A 23,696-nucleotide genomic window follows, 5' to 3' on the forward strand; every position below is an offset into this window, starting at 1 on the left:
TACTACTTACTGTATCTTTGTGAAAAGCTCCCTCCGCCAGGGAATATAGTCCGCCAGGGGAAATGTTCGCTTCCCACAGCCAATTACCAGTTGTGCAGTTTATTAATGTTGAGGACTTTGCTAGCTGCAGAGGCAGAGCATTATAAGGCGGCTGTTTCCACCAGGAATTCACAAATGGAGGGATTTTGATTATATGTTGTGCTTATTGTTGTTTTGACATGTAAAATGTGGGGAGAAATTGTAGGAAATGAACCATTCAAAATCATTGGTTTGGTCTGTTCACGACTCCAAAATTCACTTGAATGTGAACCAGAAGTCCACAGTATCCATCTCCCTCCATCTGTCTGACGGGTACAAACATAAACCTATCACATAGGATATTTTAAGGACCTGCCTGTAATGAATGATGCATGTGTTTACACCGTGTGGGAAGGCGACCACAAAATATAATCCGCAACAGATTACTGTGTCAAAAGGCAATCAGGAGGTTTTATCCGCTGGATTAATCAGGATCAGAAATTTAAACTGACTGATTTCAGTTTTTTCCCCTCCAAAAGTTGATGTCTTTCATTCTCCATGGAGGAGTGGAGGACCTATAGGATGCAGCGATCTGGATGATGACAGAGAAGAGACATATCACAAACAGCTAATCAGATGGCTGGAGAAGAAATCTTTGTCTGACTAACATAAACACACACACACACACACACACACACACACACACACACACACACACACACACACAGGAAATCTTTTAAATATTTAACATCCCAATCTGATTTTATGGATTTTAATTTGGTTCATTTCTGTTGTACTGCTTGATACAGTACAAGCTTTTGTCACTGTTATGGTGGTGGGATGATACCCCCTAGTGGCTGTAATTAATTACTACAGCTTAACAGAATTTATACGACAATAAACTGTTTTCAGTTCCACACATTTTCATTATATATATATATATATATATATATATATATATATATATTTTTTTTTTTTTTAATTGTTAGTTGTTGTTTTTATTTATTATTATTTTCACATCAGTGACTCCTATTACCTGAAGCATGACAACTATTGAAATTGGATTATTTTAGGATAATTTGGGCCAGTGTGGGTTACCATAATATAAAACCTGAAGTATGCACCTCAGATTGACTGAGAAATGTAATAGACTAATGCAATATAATCCACCAGGTTTTGCAGTTTTGATGGGAAAAAAAGTGTTCTTGCCTTTTTTTAAAGCCTTGAACACAAAAACATCAAAGATCCAGGTCAAATAAAAGCAGTATCCTTTAATTCCTGGCCGGGAAGTTTGTACATATTTTGTTGAAGATCTGATTATCAAAATCAACTCTGAAGGTAGACTGTGACATTTACACTACAAGGTCTCCAACCAGGAAGTGCATGGCAACATTTCCACAGGAAGAGACACACACCACACAACAGCTGTTTTAAGTGTGTATCCTGCAAATGGTTTTGAATTTGAAGCGTAAACACAGTCCATGTACTGATATTGCAATCTGATAGTGTCCAGACAGTCCATCACACCGGAAATAATAAAGCGCTGAGTCTTGTTCTGTGATGTCTATTTAATATTTAAATTTCCAACAATTTTGACAACCAACAACAAAAAAGACAGCTGTATACATGGAGCAAATCTCTGTGAATGAACAATAGAAAATGTATTGAACAAGATCAGTCAGATACATGACACAGTTGTCAGTTTGAACCACAGGCTCACATTGTATAGAGAACAAGACTCACACAGGAAACTGATGCTACAGTCTGGGAGCAATTCCAGGGGCAATGTCTACAAAAAAATGAACACCATTGTCTAATCAGCTGTGGTTAACATAAAATGAAGGAATCGATGAAGGGAAATGACAAACTGTCCCCTTTGTAGTTGAACTAAGTGACTCCTGGCAGTGGTAGTCTCAAATTATAGGAATACTCCAGTATTTTGGGCAAAATCCCCTTTTTCTGACTTCTTCAGACTGAGACCAGATGTTGCAGACCAATCTGCATGATCCACTGTGTCAATAAGCCAACTTCAGAGTTGCTGTAAAGTTTATTTTTTCACTTTGATCGAACCAGGCTAACAACTCCCAGTGACTTTAAATCTTTATGCTAAGTACAGGACATACAGAGGTGAAAAACATCTTGTCTCAGTCTGGGGAAGTTGGAAAAAGGGGATTTTGCCCACAATGCTGGAGTATTCCTTTAACTGAGAAAAGCAACCATTTGGCTTCATTGTTTAATATCACAGCCACTGGCAGTAGAGGTCATTTTCTACTTGGATATCCAGCTAATGAGATGGAATCATTTAAACCAGGATGAAAGGGGATCAAAGTTTTCCCCTTCAGTTACCCACTGATGAAATGGGTGACACATAAACTGGTTTAAAACACATTCAGTACACCTACACCCAAACCACAGTATGGTCACAGTTACACACAGCTAACTCAAGAACATTTGTATTTTTAAATGCTCACTGCATGGATGAACACCATGTCCCACTGCTGGACAATGGACATGAGGGTTGTTCAGTGTTCCTCAAAAAAACACCAACATTAGACTAGGTTGTTTCAATATAATAACATTAGAAATAATATTTAATATCAGCTGCTACAAAACCACCCAGATCAGTCTTGTAGCCCTGGTCTCAGCCTTTACTGTCTCCACCACCAGGTGGTATGAATGCATTTCTTACACTTTTACTTTCAAAGGAGCAATGACTAATGATATATATATATATATATATATATATATATATATATAAAGTAAAAATAACAACAAATGGAATGTTCCAGCGAGCAGGAGCCAGCCAACTTCCTGAGAAAACTTCGACATTTTTTCCAATTTTTTTTTTTTTTTTTTTTTGAGTTTCTTCACTGGAAATCCACCCAGTGATGAAGCAGGGTTTCCTTCATATTAAGGAGTAGGAAAGTGTGTGTGTCACACTGGTTTGTCCTTAGTCATATCGCCATTTATGTTTTAAACTAATGTTAATTCTAGAGATTCGTGGTTTCGACTCCTGGATTAATCTTACAGCAACACACTCTCCGATCAACCTGAGCAATGCAAGGGGAAATGTATTTGGTAAAAGTGGACTACAAAAAGGACTGCAACTCCTAAAATGTTCAATTTTGGAAACTGGTGAAACAGATTCCTGCCCACATTCACACGGGCTGATCCAGGAGTGATTCTGCCTCTGAAACAGAACCCATCTCCAGGTTTGGTCGATCCTGCCTGAAGCTCTGCCGATATTTCCTGTTGGAATCTTCCTTCTGAAACCGCCGGCTGACTGACCATGACACACCCACTTTCCAACTGTACAACAGGCTTGATAGCATTTGTCTGTTAGTTAGCTAGTTTGCTTTCCCAGCCTGCTTAGTAAAATGCCCATAGTTTGATGGAATCGTTTAAGACAAAAAAAGACAAAAAACAAACAAACCAAAAAAAAAAAACAAACAGAAAAACACTGACACAACAAACTACTAACTGCACTGAAACACAAGGCGTCAGCTCATTCTAATGTTGTCTGGCCCGTTTGAAAAAATAGAATCTGCAACTTGAGGATTCTGACCCTGTGTCATCTGAGTTCCCACTCATTCAGACTCTGGCTGGTGGCGGTTGCTCGGCACCAGTCCGGTCTGAAATATACCGGCCACAGTCTGGTGACCCCTTCATCCTTGAACCTGGAGCTTGTTTTTTTTTTTTTTTTTTTTAATTGTTTGCTTTATTTTGTAGAGAAAGGCAGCTCTACACATTGGGTTTGTATTTTAACGTCAAAATGCCGAGGGTGACAAGCGGGATAAAACACAAAACAGATGCTTCAGCTCAGTTCTAAACATTTAAAGGATTTTACTGCTGTGACTCCCAGGTGGCAACAAAGAATTCTGGGTATTCAGCGCCAAACAAGAGCAGTCTGTCACAGTCTGTTAGTAGTAGGCATCTGTTACAGATAAGACACGGAAATGATGTTAAATACAAAGTAATGGAGAAAAAGTGATTCTTCCTTCACTACTGGTGAGAAGATAGGAACAGTGATGGGAGTGAGATAGTGAACAGGGATGGCACCCACAGAAAGAAAGACAGACAATGTAATTAGTGCAAAAACAAATGCATCCCAAAACAAATGCATTTGCACATCAAAAGTACAATTCAAATCAGGTTTAAAGTCCAAATTAAACACATTTTACATCCCTACAGGACTGGTCGACACATTTAGGACTGGGGCGGGCTAAGATAAAAGGACTAAGGCCAGTGTCTTATATTCAGAATAAAGTGCTTTTACGTGGCATAATATTAAAGCAGGACTTTCTTCATCATTGTACGCCATAAGTTTGTGCATGAGTCCATGGCTAGCTGGACCCGGGCTTAATTTAGGGTCAACTCACTCCAAAAGGAGTGTGCTAGCTTAGGGCCAAAGGTGCACGTTGCATACTATGTTTCCTGATCAGGGCCCTCAACTGGGCACAGATCTGTCAGAGGACATAAAAGCATAATTATCTCATCTCGTAGTGACTGGAACCTCATTTTTCTATCTTTATATAATATAAATATAATATAATATAAATTAATATAATTATAAAGTAACTTAACTGGTAACGTATATTATATTACGTAGCAGGGTTTGTCATTGGGGAAATATTTCAGGGATTTATGGTTGGATTAACTGCAGATGAAAATTCCCTTGCTGATGGTTTTTTTTCCTGATCTAAATGACCTTGATATTTCTGCATTTAAAATGCAGCCTGGAGTAAGACATTCAGCTTTTTGCCAAAGTGCTACACAAGCAAGTAGCTGCCTTCATGAACATTACCGAGCTTTGAATGCAGACTCTCCAAAATCCAAAACTCCATAACTTCTATTTGTTTTAGAAGTGTTTTAACTAAGACAAAATGTCACATTGAACACAGCATCTCACTAAGACATCTGCTGGGCAAAAGACCTTACTGTGATGAAGAAGAAGCATCGTGCTTTGGAAGTGAGCATCAAATGATGTGTGTCGGTAACTATCTTACAACTTCGGGTGATATTAAAGACATAATCGTATAAATATGGTCTGTCTAAAATGTTGGTGCTCAGCTCAGTAAGCCTCTTAGAAAAGCTGACTTATTCAAAGTTGATTCGAAAGCTGATTCATGTCTTTCATACCACTAACGCAGACACTGAAAGATGCACACACAGGGTTAGAAATAATGCCAAAGCTGATTTCAGATTTGGCACATCACATTTTCTTTTTCTCCAATTTCCTTCATTTTCAATATTATTCCTTCCTAACTCTCAACTAGTATCACAGAATACATACAGTAGGTATGGGCAGTGTATGTGATTATAAGTGGTTGATGGGAGGATGTGCACTATCGCCCAACCCTATTAGTTTAGCTGTGGCCCAATTCAGGCGCTGCTCCTTCAGAAATGCCATTTCTAGACAGTGTATGTCAGACTCGCTCAACAAAGCTGTCCTAATGCAAAGTGTCCTCCAGACGAGGCCCCAGTATGCTGCCTTCTGTTAGCAGAACTTGGAGGACACAAGAGGTGAATCCTTTGCTTCTATAATTTACAATTTTACTTACTTTTTGAATGTCACAATACTTTCTTGTGTAGAAATGTTTAACAAGGAAGAGATATTTCATCTTGTGAGGCTTGTGTTACTGTCTATTTTTTTACACTGGTCAAACGTTTCTCCACACAATATACAAACAACGATGCTTTTTATAGGTGTTTTAGCTCCACATGACATTTTGGCCAATGCATTCCACCTCTTTTGTGCCCCACACGCACTGTTTATCTTCATAAAACCACTCAGACTACAACGGAAATGGAAACCAGACCACTTCCAAGACCAAAGTCTTGTCTCTCGCCTACAGATTATATTTTATATGTACAGAATCTGTTTGTAGAGATTACCCGATTAGTGACTGGTTGCTAGCTAGAAGTTTTTGCCTTCTGTCCTCTGAAGACTACCTTTGTTGACCGCAGCCTTCAAAGGAGGCGGCCCCTGAATCGGGATTCCACTATCGTCAGTAAGCAGGCAGCACAGCAAATCTGCAGTGTCTGTGCAATCATGACATGAGCAGGACAGAATTGGAAAGGTTGGAAACATTAACACACAGCTTCTGTTTGTTTCTAGTGGAACAGGGTTAGAGGTTATGTTAGTGATACATAGCTTTGGGGATGTGTAATGTGTCCTCCTAGAAGCCAGAGGGCGTCAGGATGTTCATGTCTCTTGGCTTCAGTTTGTGGGGGCGCGCTCCCTGCCTCCGACCCTCCACTGTGGGAATCTCCATCTTGGGTGGAGCTACCTTCTGAGCAGCGGGATCGTCAGCCAGTCGTGTGGCTTGGGCCTTCATCACCTCCATGGGCGTAGGCTTCTGGGCACCTCGATACGCCTGTAGTGCAAACCCTGCTGAGGAAAAAATTGAAAGAGAAAAAATAAATAAAATGATAATAATAATAATAATAATAATAATAACATAAATCAAATAACTTAGGTGCAGATAAATTAATACAATAAATAGCTTTAAAAAATTATTATCTATTATTGTTATTGTTCAATGGCGTACTAAGACCACTGTGGGGAGTAAAGAAAAATATGGAGCAAGGGGAGGGGGGTTATATTCTGAAGAGAGAAAAAAAATCCAACTTTTTTTCTTGTAAATTTGTGACTTTGCAATCTGTTTTTTTTTTTTTTTTTTTTTTTTTTTCTCCCTGCAGTGGCCATAGTACACCATCATAGATACAGATCTGGGATTCCCACTGTGAGACCAAAATTATGAAACTGAAATGGAGACAGAGGCATCCTCAAATCCTATGTATATATTTGCAGGGTCATTAAATTTGCTGAAGTTAAAATTTGATGTCAGGTGGAACAAGTTGGAGAACTGCTAGGATGCTGATTTGCACTTTCTGAGTTTTGATATTTCTTGTTGTTAATTATGTTTATAGTCACACATTATTTCCAATATAAAGAATATTTTCCCATCTACTTTGCCATCTTCACATCAGAACAACTGCAATAAATATCATTAATCAATGATTCAATCACTTTATTGTCCTGACTAGGAAGTCTGCTGTGCAGCCAGGGACATACAACACCATAAAACAGAGTTCTTAAAACTGAAACATTCTAAATCATGTTGGAGGCAAGCTGAGAAAATGGATTGCTGCAGGAACAAAATAAATCTTTGTCCTGCACTGTCTTCCTGAAGGAAAAAAAAGTTAAAACACTTAACAAGAGGAAGATCAGAAAAAAATCAACATTGGTTGTAACTTTTCTCGTGACACGTCTTTTATGGAAGTCATTGTGTTGGAGCCATTGATCAAACTACCAGATAAGCTTTTGTTATGAATGTTTAGAGTCTTGAACCGAGCCACTTGAAAAAAAAAAAAAAAAAAAAAGTCAAAACGCACTCAGAGAAAAACCAGAGTAAAACAACATCATCATGACATTAAAAAAATTCAATTTGCATAAGAAAATCAACTCTTGCTCTGCTTTCCTAGAGACAGAATCAGTGTGACATTCACAGTTTACTATCAAGCTCAATTAAGTCTGCTGGTCACTGGTTACAGGTGGCAAAGCAGTTGGATGGATTTCCTAAAATTGATGGCCATATGTTTTAAACACATTAACCTGCAGGACAAAAAAACAAAACAAAACAAAACAACAACAACAAAAAAAAAAAACAAAAAAACACCAATTTACAAAGTCATTAAATACAAAACTGTGCTCAAACTCTCTGCCTTAGAGCAAACCATGGATGACCATGTCAAGTAAGTCTGAAACTGTATAGGGATATCCTCCATTTGATTTACAATTCAATATTTATCTAGTAGTAAACAGAATACAAATTTGGGATTTTTTGGGGGTTAGCTGTTAGTTTAGAAATCTTTCCCTGATTAAAAGAAAGAGGATCATCCTCAGTAAAACAATGAAATCAGCATCTAAAATTGCATACCACCGCTGACTGTAAGGCCAGCAAATCCCCTTTCCTACCTAAACATTCAGCAGGACTACATACTGATTGCTTCTGCATACCTACCGCAAGTCATCCTGGATTTAAGTTTAAATCATCTCCAAATCAGAACGAGGCGTCCCACATGAGAAAACCTAAAGGTTGTTGTTTGTCTGAATTGATCACCGTAACGATCACAAAGTTTAACAATGCTGCGATGACGGGGAATCAAAATCAGTTTTCACAAAAGCCAATAAGTGGGCATGAATCAGTCTGGCTGATGTTGCCGCACAGACAGTACAGCAGTCAGTGTTTACTGCCTGTCTGAAGGTCATTCAATCGCTTTTCAACCAAACTTGACGTCAAAGTTTATGTAGGAAAGCAAAGTAATCACCAATGACCGCATTTCTGTTCTGTCCAAAGAGCAAAAAAGCAGAGGGAACTCTGATAAGGAGTTCACATGAAACTGTTCGATTTGGATCTTTTGGCCTAGTGAAAATGTCATTCAAAATTGGGTGGTAACATATAATTGCACCAAGACACCTGAAAATCAGTCTTCTTCCACCAGTGCTGCAGTACAGTTCATTCAGCTATAGGGAAAAAAATACAGTTTGCATTCCTCCATGAACCTGGCAAGTTGCGGTTTACATCCATGTCTGTCCATACTTGTATAATATTTGTTGGTTGCCTTTTTTTTTCTTTTTTCAGAACATAATGATGTCACAGTGAAGCTGACATCTCACTATTTGGATATAACATGTCCTGTCTTCATCAATTTATCCTAATAGACATTTGTGTGAAACTTGGTCATAATTAGTGTATGAATTCTTGAGTTATGGCCATAAATGTGCATTGTGAGTTCACAGTGACCATGACCTTTGATCTCTGACCAGCAAAATCCAATCAGTTCATCCTTAAGTCCAGAGGACATTTGTGGAAAATTTGAAGGACTTCCCTCTGGGTGTTCTTGAGACATCATGTATTGCGTAACGGGATGAACAACCCAAAAACATAATGCTGTCCAACCGCAGCTGTTGCTGGTGCAAAATTAAAAAAAGACAAGAGTTTATAGGTATAAGGAGAATGGATATCGTTTAGTGGCATCTTGCAGCCTGAGTAACTTAGGGATGAGGTAAGACCATCGGAGCAGATTTACTTTCACTGGAAATGAACAACAAAACACAGAAGCAAAAAGCTTTCTATAGACCAGTCACAGGTCTTCATGGGTGGAGGCACAGCTCAGGAGGCAAAGCACTCCCTGGGTAATGGGTGAGTTCCTGGTTCAATCCATGGCTCCTCAAGAGAGCATGTCGAAGTTCCCCTGAGCAAAACACTGAACCCCTCTGCTCCTGATGGGCACTTTGCATGGGAGCTTCTGCCATCAGTGTATGAGCGTGTTTGTGAGAGTGAACATTGTAAAGTACTTTAAGTGGACGGATATACAAATGCAGTCCATCCTGCAGTCTTTGAGGAGGCATTTTGATGCAGAAGAATGAACTAGGGATGGCAAAATTGGAAAATATTTTTAATCGGTTAACTGACACCATTAATCGGTTAATTGTTGGTTAACTGATAACCTTAAAAAGGCCATAAAATTACACAAATCCTGCCTATACAGGGGCAAATTGAAATAGGTTGACTGACGCACTAATCCAGGAGAGCCACTATAGTGAGTTATAGCATCTGGGTAATCTAGTGTCCAATAAAGTTACTCTGAGCATGATACAAAACATTTTGAAATGGTCTAAAAAGTAGTAGCATTTCTGAAGAGAGGCATTTATTTAAAGCTTCAAATGAAACATTGGTATATGTGTAAAGGGGCCAACAAACATTTTTAACTGATGGGATTAATCGGTTAATGTTGAAACGGACGATTATCGGTTAAACGACTATCGGTTAACATCCCTAGAATGAACTGGCCTTAAATATTCATTATCATTGTTATTGATCAGTGAATGGTGCAGTGTTGGGGAAAGTTACTTTTGAGAGTAACTAGTTACTTTGCTTAGATATTCTTTATAAAAAGTTGACAGCTGCTAAAAATACCTGCTGCCACATTACTGATTGGTAGGGTCCAGAAGTGCAATGTGCCTGAAAGTTTCAACCCCTAGAGGGCAGTGTAGCAGAAATTCACTGCTGGTATTGAGTCACTGTGAGTCACCCCTGCTGGCTTTTCTGACTCTCCTTGCACTGCAGATTTTCTTTCTTCATTTTTGTGTATTTTTAACTAAAAACTAAAGCTAACTAAACTCCCACACATCAGGCGGTTTACCTGCAGCTGTGGAGTCTGACCCCAGGTCAGAGGTCGACTTCTGGACGCCTGGTCGCGGCCCGAAAACGCTCCACCGTTCAACCACACCTCCTCCTGCTGTGTCTCCTCCTCCAATGTCCACACTGCTGCTGGAGCTAACACTCAGCTCTGAACTTGTGCTGCCAAACCAGCTCCTACACACACACACACACACGCACACACACACGCACACACACACGCACACGCACACACACACGCACACACACACACACACACACACAGAGACATGTAGTATACTGTAGACTGTATACACCCGGGTCATTCCATGTCATTTCACCAAATGGCCCATGCATTCTGAAAAATTCACCAGTTGTTCCTTATTTATCTAAAGGGCACACTGTAAAATTTTAGTTTGCTCGGATGGATACTTTTTGAGATATGGCCAATTTAGTGAGGGGCGTATGTGTCGATTTTGGGGGGAATTTTTGCGCGATTTTCGCACGTCCTTATTTTTCCTCCATTTTCAGGTGTCAATATCTTAGGAACTACACCACATAGAAAACTGAAATTTGGTACGATAATACACCTCTCAGAATATACAAAAACATCTGTCATACATCATAACTGGTAGGCATGCTAGCCCCTCAAAAATGGAAAAAAAAAATACGCGGGTTTTGTGGTTGACCATGTTTGGGCCTTCCGAAAACAACTTTGTATATGCCCCAGCTTCTTAACTTTTTCAGAGCTTTGAGATATATACATGGACTGTTCAAAACATTAATGGTTAGTCAGATATATGCATCGGTTTCTGGATGGCAGCTTCTCCAAATCCCAAAAAAAATTTTCATGTCACATTTTCATTGGCCCATAACTGCATGTGGGAATGTCTTAAAAAATCTGATCTCTGTTTTAATTTAAAGTTCAAAGCTTGCTCTTTCTTGGGATATAAAATATTTTTTCTTAATGCAAGTTCTCTATTTTTTTGTTATCCCAAACATGGGGCTATTTCACCACTCACAACCATTGTAGCTTGCGTTTGTGTCTTATATTCATTTATTGTTCAATGACAGATTGTGGAACTTCACAATCTTCAAAATAAAAGCTCAATCAGCAAGGACGAGAAGAGGAATCTGCCTCTACTTTGTTGGTTCTAGTTTTTGACATTACCAAATTTCACAATAAAATATGCACAATGAAGAACTGCAATGAGGACCATTTAGACTTAAGTGACAAAATGTGGAATAAGTGTGGGAAAAAAGGGGGAAACATCAGTGATCTGGCCTGACGATACTCAACCATCATATCATGTGTTTATTCCACAGTTGAGTCTACAGGGTCCTCACTTCAGTTTAGCGTAATGCCCCTTTAACAGAATGTTGTTTGCAGCGTGTTCTCTCCTCCTTTTCTAACTGCTTGAAAAAGATTCCAGCTAACACAGTTACTGTTTGGAAAAAGGAGCTCAGTCACTTTTACTGCCAGGACATTTGAAATGAGACACTTTGGCCTTTTAGTGGCCGCACAGTTCGGGGGGTCCTGGGGGTCTTGCCCCCCAGCCAAAAATTTTGAATATATGGAATTGAAATGCATCAATCTGGCGCTCTCTTTGAGACAAATCAAGAAGCTAGTATAACAATTTCAGAGTGTTTAACAAACTGCATTTTGATTCCTAAAGGAGCCGCAGATTGAATATGTCGATGTGCGTTTTTTCCCCCCTTTCCTCGTTCATTTGATCTAGGTGGTCAGTGAAAACATCTAGGCGGTGCGCCTAAGAAATTATAATGCAGGGAAAACCCTGGCATTGTTCTTATAGTTAAACACCATATGGGGTGTCCACATTTTTTGAGGTCGACACAGTTTCAGTCTTGCAGACGAAGATTTTTAAGCTTCAGTGCTTCAGTGACCTTCACCAGCCCTCCCTGGATAGTAATCTAGTTAGGTTTATTAAATGAAGTTTGTAATACTCTTTACACCACTGCTCAGCAGTAGGTATTAGATCTTAGGACAATATAACTCTTCACTTAAACCTTCATTTTGTGTGTGTGTGTGTGTGTGTGTGTGTGTGTGTGTGTGTGTGTACCTGCGTTGTTGCTTCGGGGAGCTGTGAGGAGTGCTGGAGGGAGTGGACTGGGTTGAGGAGTTCTGTTTGTCGTCTCTGGCCTCCATGCTCTGGATCTGCAGCTTCTGTACAACAACAACAGAGCCAACTTATTTCCAACTTCTTTCAGAGGCTGCGGCCTCCCATCCAGCTGCTTTAACAGGAGTATGCATGCCCAGTGCGAGTGTGGCCATCTTCTTCCCTCCACAAACAAATATGTTAAATGGAAACACAAATTGGGGTCCAGCTCACACTGCCACTGGGTACGATACTATCACAATATTTTACCCATGATAACGGTATACTATCAAGATAAAGGCAATTCTGCAATATGCACTACATTCTATAAGAGTGGTTCTCAAACTTCTTTCAATAATGTGACCCCCTTTGAAGTATTTTTTTTTTCAGTCAAGTACCCCTTGACCAGTGCAAAACAAATTGTCAGAAAAAGAGCCTATATGCAGAGGTCCTACCCAACTCCATCAGTGTGTGAAACAACAGCCTGATACTGAAGATATTTTGTTGTTTTTGTTTCTTTTTCATTTCTTTCTCCTTGTTTTCAGCTGTATTGCTGCTACGTTTCAACCACAAATCCACTCTCTAGTGTTATGATCTGACTGGAGCACAGCATGAAATCAGTCCAGCTACCTGCCAAGATACAGAGCAGGAGACAGGCTGACATAAAAGCACAGAGCAAATAAAATGACATTTATTAATAATGATACTAATAATTGCTAGTATGTATGTGGAGCAGTGTGTATCATCCAGGGTCTAGCTTACATGGAAGGATTCAGGGATGCGGTGGTGGTAGCGTGTGTCCTCGGCAGTGAGCCCCTTATGTGGAGTGTAGCTGGTGTCAGAGAGACCCACCCTCTGCTCAAACTTGTACATGCTGTCATGAGTCTGCTCTGTGAGAGAGACACAGAGGTGGTGGTAAGCTATGTTCTACACTTAGATGGTGAAATATCCTTATTAGTTGCTAAACAAAGGCTGGGCAACATTTTTGGTTCAAGGGCTTGATAGAGAGTTGAAAACCAGTTATGGGGCCACATATCAAGTTTGAAATTTATTGTAAGTCAAGTGTCTATACCAGTGCATTTTGTTTCAAACCCATTCTGCTGTAACACAATGTTTTTCCTTTACAAATTCCCTTTTAATCAGTTGATTAATTATTGCTATTTCATATATTCAGAACTCATCACCAGCGTGTGATGCTGCATCTCAGTGGAAAAAGTTAAGTTGTTCTCCCTCTCAGTTTATTTATTTTTATTTGTGAAGTGGAAATCCTCAGCATGGCACAATAATGCCAATCAGCTCAATTTGAACAAAATAAGCAAAACACTGTGAAAACTGTGCATGCAGTGTCAGTGCTTTCCCACAATGCTTCACTGCGCTCTCTGTGATTTTGTGAGCCAGCCTGAAACTTGACTTTGTGGCATTTCAGCTGGACTCCACCCACATAGAGCACACAGGAGGAGCTATCATGTCAAACTCAGCCCAGCTGATATCTAGCACTGCCATCTACGCGACTGTTGGTGCATAGCACAGCACCTTTGTGAAATAACCACAAATAATTTTTTTTCCTATACAAACATAAATTCGGAAAATCATGAATTATGTCCAAGGGCAAATTGCTTCGTGGGCCAGATCCACTCCCTTGACATTATTTTCCCATGTGTGTGGTAAACCAACATGAATGAACCAACATGAAACCAAATAATTGTAATTAGACAGGGAGAAAACAGGCACCAGGACTTGTAGTTGTACATATTGTCACAATGTTCTGTGTTGGTGTTGGTTTATGTGCTATGGTTTAGTATTATTTTGGGAGCTGTTTTGCTATGAATGTGTTTGAATGTGTCAGTGTTTGTTATGAATGAACTAATGGAGAGATCCAAATCCAGTGTTGTGGATTAGCAGCCCAGAGGAGCACAGAACAACTAATGAGGAGATTTCACCACCATGTGGACTCAGATCACACCCAGGAAACTAGATAGCGCAACAGTACAACAAAGGTCAGGTTTGCTTTAATATGACTTTTTTTTTCTTTCAAAATGTGAGTTTTTATGTAGGTCAAAATAAATCACAACTCTGTTACTACCATATTTTACATAAATGAGGGCTTATTTGCTTGTGTTTACTTGAACTACTGTCTGTATTCTCCTGCTAGACACTCAAAGCAATAACACAAATATTTATTAAAAGGATCATACTGGTGATGAGAGAATTTATGATGATGGAGGAAGCCTTGGCTTTCACTACTCCTGGTGACCTGGAGGGGGTGCCTTCTGGCGCCGTGGACTGACACACTGCACCATCTTCATCTTCCTGGTGGGGAAAAGACACAGTTCACATGGAAAACATTGGGGGAAAAAAATGTTAGAGTACATAAAAAAGAAAATTTGAGAACCGTGTGGTGCTCAAACACAAAAATGTTTTATCTGCTAACATTAGTCCTCAAAACTGAATAGCACTTTAAAGCAAAGAAATGTCCCAGTAAACAGGCTTGGTGATGCAGCTTCTATATCACTACATGTTGCAAGCTTGGCGCTCTTCCTCAGGCAGCATCTCAGAAAAAATGCGACCCTCATCGTCATAAACAACAACAGTAACAACAACACTATCATCATCATCATCAATCATCAACATTATCATTCTGGACAACAAAAATAAGGAAGAAGGAAAAAAAAAAAAACAAAACAAAACAAAAAAAAAAAAAAACAAAGTGAACAAAGGGCAAAATACTCAATATGTTCAATGTCATTTTCACATCTGTATGGTTCCCAGTGGTTTGGTTCCATTTCTTGTTTGCTCAGCATAATGACTTGAAGTCTACGGGAGCCATTAGCCATCAGAGTGAAAAAAATAAATAAATAAAACTTACAGCAACTCTGGAGCTGTCTTCCTCACACAGTGTGTCATCTGGATTTGAAATACCTGTCTTGGGATGTTTTTTCTAACAAATGAGAATGGTTTCAGGAGAAGTTAGGTGGTGGAACTGTCACCACTAAACACATTTATCCTTCTGTCTGTTGCAGTGATCCACGCATAACTGAAGGTGTAGGATGATCCACTACAAATTAACTTCTCCTGAGACCACTATTTTTTTTTTTTTAAATTCCAAGACGTGTTTTTCAAATTCACATGATCCACTGTGTAAATAAGACAGCATCAGAGTTTCTGTAAGGTTTTTTTCTTTCACCCTGATGGACCCAGGCTAAAAAGTCCCATACACTTAGTCTTTATGCTAAGCTAACAGGAAATGCTACCCCCAGGAACTCAACCACTTGATGTACAGAGGTGAAAACGGAATCCAACATCTTGTCTCAGTCTGGGAACATGGAAAAATGATATTTCGCCCAAAATGGTGTAGTATTCTTTTCCAGCTTTTACAGCCACAACGACTTTTCCAAAGCAATTATTTCAATTCCCAGCCCCGGGTTGACCCTAGAAACCTGAATGTGCCTTGTCAAAACTTGTGAGATCTATCTTTTGCATTATGGAAATCTATGGCCATATGCTCAGGGTCTGGCATTTGACCTGTTAGAACCTGGTCTAATTATAACTACTCATGTTTTATTTGTTTCTCTCCACGGTGTTGAAATCCAATAAGACATTTGTGAAAAATATAACAATGCCCACAATACAATGCCCTGAGAACTGGACAATTTTTGGAGTAACATTATCTTTGTCTCTCCATGTTGACTGTAACTGTAGTGCTACAGGCTTTGCTGTAACCTTTGTTCTGTGAGTGACGACAGAACCGAGTCATCTGCATAGAGCGAGCGCTTCATATAACATGAGTAATGAGATCAAGGATGGTCGTGTGTTGTAATGATGCTGCTAGGCCATTAATGTATATATTAAATAATGCTGGACTCCAAGGGCATCCTCATTCAAATGACTCTGCTTTGTGGTTTGGAGTTTGTATCACACATTTTTGCTGTTTGGATTGATAATATCAAATGTTTAACCATTTCAATAACCTATTCCACCACCTTTTTTTCTTGCAGATATTTTTTTGTACAACTATACACTGCATGCACAATTATTAGGCAAGTTGTATTGCTGAGAATTCATTTTATTTTTGAACAAATACAGTGATCTCAGTCAATCCAAAATGTTAATAAATGTCAAAACTGAATATTTAACAAAGGAAAAGTGAGTTTTGGCTCAGGAGAATATCTATGTGTGCACAATTATTAGGCAACTATTAGTGTGCAGAATTATTATGCAACTAAATGAAAAACGAAAATTCATCTCACTTGTTTATTTTCATCTATTAGAGTAAGAATAACAAATGAACAACTCAAAATTTACAAATAAACACTTCTGACATTTCAACAAATATTCAGTGACCAATAACCAATGAGCCTTCCATCCATGGAGTCTGTTAGTTTCTTGATCTGTTGATGATCAACTTTTTGTGCAGCTGCAACCACAGCCTCCCAAATGCTGTTCAAAGAGGTGTATTGTCTTCCTTCACTGTCACGTTTAAGAAGGGCCCACAAATTCTCAATAGGGTTTAGTTCAGGTGAGGAGGGAGGGTGAGGAGGGCCATGTCATTATTCTGTCATCTTTAAGGCCTTTGCTGGCTAGCCACGCAGCGGAGTACTTGCTTGCATGTGAGGGAGCACTGTCCTGCATAAAAATCATGGCCTTCTTGAATGATGTAGAATTTTTCCTGCACTACTGCTTGAAGAAAGTATCTTCTAAAAACTGGCAGTAGGTTTGGGAGTTGATTTTAAGTCCATCTTCAACCTGAAAAGGTCCAACTAGCTCATCCTTAATAACAGCAGCCCATACCAGTACTCCACCTCCACCTTGCTGGCGTCTGACTTGAAATGGAGCTCCGTGCCCATAAGTGATCCAGCCACGGGCCCATCCATCTGGTCCATCAAGAGTCACACTCATTTCCTCTGTCTATAAAACCTTTGAAAAATCTGTCATCAGATATTTCTTGGCCCAGTCTTGACATTTCAACTTATGAGTCTTGTTCAGTGGTGGTCGTGTTTCAGCCTTCCTTAGCTGGGCCATGTCTTTGAGCACTGAACACCTTGTACTTCTGGACACTCCAGGTAGGTTGCATCTCTGGAATATGGCGGCACTGGAGGTTAATGGGTTCCTGGTAGCTTCATGCTTAATTCTTCTCAAGTCTTTAGCAGTTAATTTGCGTTATTTTTTCTCCACACGTTTCTTGCGACCCTGTTGACTATTTGCAACAAAATGTTTGATTCTTCGGTGATCATGCCTCAATGGCTGCATCCTTCTGAATGGCATTTTACAATTTTTGACTTTTCGGAGTCTGTTAAATCTCTTTTTTGGCCCATTTTGTCTGAGGTAAAGAAGCTGCCTAATAGTTATACACACCTAGATGTAGGGTGTTGATCACTTTAGGCCACACCCTCCCTCATTACACAAATACACATAACCTGATAATGCTTAAATCCAATTAGCATTCAAGTTTATATTGCTTGGAGTTGGAAAATATGCATGAAAATGACGATAAGGTCAAATTATTCACTTGCCTAATAATTGTGCATGCAGTGTAATGTGTAATGCACTGATACGGCCTGATATGGAATATTTTGGTAGAAAGTTGTTTTTTCTCTGTACCTCAGCCAGGTGTGAGAACTTCCTCTCTGGTATGACTGGTCGTCTCCACAGGTTGTTGATGTTGATGTCATGGGGTGGTGTGGACATGGGTGCCTCCAGATTGTCATCATAGCTGAGGGCCCGGCGGGTCATTCCGATAGGCAGGTTCATCCCCCCCATACCTGAGCCCTCTATGGCTGTGGAGGCAACACACACAACATCCTGTAACCTCGAAGCCCACTATGGCCCTATACACACTGGAGCGGGGCCTCTCATTTTCACATCATGGACCCCAAAATATACTCCAATTGGCCAGCAGACGACATTTTGTTGCTGATTTCATACTGGATTTATTTTGGGAAGGGCTCATTCACTGGACCTTTTCAGGGACCCAGCCATTTCTTCCCATGTTAGAAATGTTGAATAATTTTACACACGGTACACGCCAATGTATTTTCTCCCTGTTTTAGTGTGTTTTGCAGACCTTATTTATATACATATTTTGAATGGGTAAGTCATTTCTCTGAAAAAAAAAAAAAAAATGTGCTTCTTGTGGCCTTGGACGGGATGGTGCAGCAAGTGCCACCGCTGGTTTGTGCACAGTGTGAACTGGTGTTTGAATGGCTCTGCCCCACCCACTCAGTGGAAAATATATTCAGCTGGCTGCTCCGACTGTGATCAAAATACACTGCTTGTATGATTAATATACAATTATTACTTCTGGATTACTTTTTTTTTTGTAAAACTGCTTTTTAGAAAACCATAAATACAAGCAATACACTTTTTTTTTTTTTTTGGTCCATACTCTTTCCTCTTTTGCCAAACTTATCTAGACCTGTAAATTATCATATAAAATCATATTCCATACTTTTCCAGTGTAGGAACCCCACTAAAATGTGTACACTGCCTCTAATATGGAGGACTAAAAGGGACAGAATGAAATAAATAAATACATCTTTAAATAAATACTTAAAAGTGTCATTAATTAATTAAAATGGGAATTAAATAAATAAATGTGTCATTAAATAAATAAATATGTCATTAAATAAATAAATGTGTCATTAAATAAATAAATGTGTCATTAAATGTGTCATTAATTCATTAAAATACCAGTTCATTTAATGTAAAAACATATATATAATTATTTCATTATTTATTTAATTATTTCATGGACCGGTGTTGCAGTGCTTCATGAATTAATTTTATCTGTCAAACTCACCCATCAAAGTCAGTGGGCGGATCCTAACACCTGATTGGTTACCCGGCACAGCAAGCCAAGACAGATCGACTTCAGATAATCGATTGATGCAGAGCAAGTAAACATATTCTAGAGTGAAAGTTTTTTAACTGTTTTGCTTAACCCAGACGCTCAGGTTGCATAACCTACAGCCGAGAGACTTTACTAAACATCAGGTAAAGCATGCTGCAAGAACTGAGGCACTCTGCTTTGATGTGGACACACTACGCCAGCACGGGATTTTACCTGCGTCTACACCGGCCGTCACCAGGGAGAGGAGGGAGCGCAAGCGGTGCAAACGTAAACAAATGAGGGGGAAGAGAGCCGGGATCCACGCTAGGCTATAGGCTACAGGCTACAGGCTACAGGCTACAGGCTAAAGGCTAAAGGCTACAGGCTACAGACTACAGGCTACAGGCTAAAGGCTATAGGCTAACCCCTCCAGACCAGCAGGACCGTGGCTCTTGCTCTCTAATGTTCGCTCCCTCGACAACAAGCTGGACGAGCTACGCTTGCTAAGAGACACCCGCAGGAGAGAGACTGCTGTGTGCTTGCTTTTGCGGAGACATGGCTCCATGGAAACATCCCATCCCTGCAGGAGTAGAGCACTGAACACTGTCAGAGACCCTTCTCACCCGCTCCACAAATACTTTGAGCTGCTTCCATCAGGCAAACGGTGAAAAGCAAAACCGCTAGAATGAGCAACAGCTTCCAGACTTTTAAACTGCTGACTTTACCATCAGTCGGGGATCCTAAGTGAATAACTCTATCTCATTTTGTGTGCACTACTGCTGTATGTGTAGCTTAATGACAATAAAGCTTGATTTGATTTGATTTGATTTGATTTGATTTGATTTGATATTCTGACACACTTGGTGGCGCAACCTTTACTCGGTTCAAGCAAATGGGGGATTTGCAGGAGCAAATGTTACTGCGGTGCGCGATGCGTGCTAGATAGGTGCAGCCACAAAATGTCGAGAAGTTGCCCAGAACTACTCAGAGAAGCAGTAACTTTAACTGGAGAGGCTCTCAGCAGAACTCCTCCGGCTCCGGCAGACTTCCAGGCTTCAGACCTAAGCAATCGCTGGGGCTAGATTCACGTTAGTCCCGCCCACTGACTTTGATGGGTGACTTTGACAGATAAAATTAATTCATGAAGCACTGCAACACCGGTCCATGAAATAATTAAATAAATAATTAAATAATTATATATATGTTTTTACATTAAATGAACTGGTATTTTAATGAATTAATGACATTTAATGACACATTTATTTATTTAATGACATATTAATTTATTTAATGACACATTTATTTATTTAATTCCCATTTTAATTAATTAATGACACTTTTAAGTATTTATTTAAAGATGTATTTATTTATTTCATTCTGTCCCTTTTAGTCCTCCATACTCTAAAACCAAAACTGGATCTGACAGAATTCAGATTGGTTTGTGGCTGTGGTTGTTATTATGTGATAATACTTCACAAGTGTTCCTTAAAATGCATGTGCATGCGCCAGTACTTGAACAACGTGTTCCTGGGACAGGAAAAAACACTTCCTCAGTTTGTTTATAAATTATAATCATCAAACTATTAGGCCTTAAATTATTGTCCATTACTGTTTGTCAAGACAAAATTAGCTAATTTGTTATTGGACCAGATGTTAAAGTGGTCCAGGTCAAATTTACCTTAATTTCTAGCCCTGTGTTTTTTTTATATATATATATATATATATATATATATATATATATATATATATATATATATATAATTTAATCAAGTAAACATTAACATAGATTGATGGGATTAGAGGTTATGATGTCAGTGACGCCGCAGTAGTCAGCAGGATAATCTGAGCAGTTTGAATCATTGCCTTGTCTAATCATCTAGAGAGGAGGAGGAGATCCAACACTGAGAAAAAAAAAAAAAAAAACAAAACAAAAAAACAAAAACAAAACCAGCAACCTAATTATTTTAAGTACTGGGGTCAGCTGCATATTCAGCATAACAAACAAACAAACAAACAAAAATTTCACCTGGTAAATCTCCAGAACCAGACATGATTCCAGTGAGAGATGAATCAACACTAGAGGAAGAGGGTCAACAAGGAGAGGACCTGTGGGAGGGAGACAAGAGTCACTGTTGGTAATTTTGATAATTTTATGCTCATAGCTATTAGTCAACATGGTGTGTGCTACAGTGAGAAAAAAAAGAAAAAAAAAAGGGAAGATTAGGGTGAAAAGGAAACTCAAAGGAGATATTTTGTCCAAAGATGAGAAAGAGAGTGACCACTGGGATTTTTCCCTGTTGGATTACCATCTGTTATTACAAGCAGATGAGTGCTGGGGGATTATTCCATGGGAAGGATGTGGGCAGACTTGATTACATAATAACCCTGGTGGTGGTGGAGTGAGTCAGGAAAGGGGCAGCAAGTGTATGATGCTGCAGTCATCTTAAAAAAAGGCAAAACATATTTTACTTAATTTATTTATTTTTAAGAAAACATGCAAGGTGTGTGACCGGAAGTCCTATAATTTTGTCATCATTTAAATACGGTGATGGAGGAGCCGCATCCCCGAGCGTTACCTCCATTCAAATAACTGGTAGTTTTAGATTCCCTGTTTTATCTGTTTGCCGTAACGCTGGACAATGATGTCTTAGGGCTTTCAGGAACCATTAAAGTCTTACGCTAAATTCGGCAAAGGCCTGTTGACGTTTCACTCAGCAGCACATTTATGTCAACATCTCAAATGTTGCCCACCAACACAGCGGTACGGCCTGTTTCGCTGAATCAACGCTCAACGTTGTAATACAGGAAGTAAATGCGGTTCGGTTTAATGTTATTGGACTTAGGCCGATTTGAGGAGCGGCTCCCATAGATTTGGTAAATATCCGTAGCTGTGTTTCAACAGGCTTGTAAGTCAAACAGAGAGCATGTCCTTATTACACTGTACGGTTTTTTCAATGCAGTTACACGACACAGAGCGGCTAAAGGACATCCGGATGCTGCGACTAACGGACCCGGTGTTGTATTAAATTTTTCACTCGTCTTGCCTCCCACCTGGACAAGCGGCAGCCTCGGCGCTAGGACAGGGACATCGGTGACCCCCTGGTCTGGGCTGGACAAAACAGAAGACAGGAGAGACGGAGACACCGAGCGGCCATTATTATGTCCGATAAATAAAAAGATGTTTCCGCAAAGAAGGGACGTTGCGTGCCTTGATCTCGCGCTTCACATCGCGAGAGTTTGTTTTGTAGTTTGTTTTTGCCTCCGATTGTTTTTCAGAGTGCACTGATTGATAAAATATGACGTCATGGAAATGAGATTATTTCAATTTGTTCACTTTGTTCCAGATTCTAAGCCTGAATAGAGAACTGGAATGTTACGTTTTTTTTTTTTTCCCCGAATGCTTAAACACTAAGAATGATTCTTGAAGCTCTATCTCTGAGACCATCACAGTGGATCTCACATGGGATAGAGGGCTGGCACTGACTGCTCCTCCCAGAGCTCAACAGTGTCATGAGGGACATGGAAGACCCCAACAATTTGTGTTTTTGTGTCAATACATGGCACACACACACACACACACACACACCATCATTTGAATAAGCACATGAAGCACAAACTATGCAATGACAGAAATGAAAAAAAAAAAAAAAAAAAACACTGCAGTCCAGCAGTTTGTCAGCACAGTGAGTCAAACTGAATGCACGTCCTTTTTTCTGTTCTTTTTTCGAGCAGAATTTTTTTTTTTTCCCTCCTCTGTGTTTTCGATGTTTAGGAGACTTGCAGTAGCACATTTTAAGATAGTATGATAGTATTTTATGTTTGGAAGCTTTTGGGTACCTGTGTGTGTGTGTGTGTGTGTGTGTGTGTGTGTGTGTGTGTGTGTGTGGGTGGGTGTGCGTGCGCACACCTGTGTTTACTGCGTCAGAAAAAGCAAAAGCCAGATATTAGATCTCCCTGAATTTGATCACCATGGATGTGTCTCAGATACCATATGGTGGGTTTTAGTACAGCTGCAGGGTTGAGCCATTTTGTTATGCACAGCTTATTTGTCATTGATCAATACATTTTCTTTTGTCAGCTGTTTTTGTCAGGAGGAATTTGTGTAAATATGTGTGCCATGCTTTACATTTTGAAATTGCACATTTGCATCATACTTCTAATTCATTTGTCTTTGCACGTTTTCTTTCACATGAAATGGAAATACTATTATTGGTTCTGCTACCATTCAGAATCAGAATCTGAATCCGAAACAGAAAAACTTCATTGATCCCTGATAGGAAATTGGATCAGTTTCAGGTGCTCCAGTTCTCAAGAGAAGAATAAGTGACATTATTAGAAATAGAAAAAAAAAAAAAAAAAAAAAGAATAATGTCTTCATCTGATACAACAACAACAACAACAATAATAATAATAACTTCGATTTATATAGCGCCTTTCAAAACACCCAAGGACGCTTTACAAAGCACAAGCAATCAAACAGAAACAAACAGACAGAACGAACAGACATCACAGGTAACAGACATCACAGGTACATGATGTACATTATGT

The 23,696-nt window shown here is 39.4% G+C and overlaps 1 protein-coding gene across 2 annotated transcripts; it reads right to left on the reverse strand.

The window, feature by feature from the left end:
• Window positions 1-2,802: 2,802 nt before the first annotated feature.
• On the reverse strand, window positions 2,803-22,350 carry LOC115372019 (putative monooxygenase p33MONOX). Of its 2 annotated transcripts, none has more exons than XM_030069714.1 (8): window positions 22,200-22,350; window positions 21,175-21,254; window positions 17,921-18,096; window positions 14,518-14,632; window positions 13,085-13,212; window positions 12,287-12,390; window positions 10,231-10,403; window positions 2,803-6,409 (listed from the first exon to the last, which is right to left on the reverse strand). In XM_030069714.1, exons 2-8 carry the CDS (start codon window positions 21,197-21,199, stop codon window positions 6,198-6,200), a joined length of 933 nt encoding a protein of 310 aa, XP_029925574.1. In that variant the 5' UTR covers window positions 21,200-21,254; window positions 22,200-22,350; the 3' UTR covers window positions 2,803-6,197. The 2 variants fall into 2 exon arrangements, with proteins under 2 accessions (XP_029925574.1, XP_029925572.1); XM_030069712.1 differs by having other exon boundaries at window positions 2,803-6,412.
• Between the last annotated feature and the right edge of the window lie 1,346 nt (window positions 22,351-23,696).

This window comes from Myripristis murdjan, chromosome 14 (genome assembly GCF_902150065.1).
Source record: "Myripristis murdjan chromosome 14, fMyrMur1.1, whole genome shotgun sequence".
NCBI classification, from domain to species: Eukaryota; Metazoa; Chordata; class Actinopteri; order Holocentriformes; family Holocentridae; genus Myripristis; species Myripristis murdjan.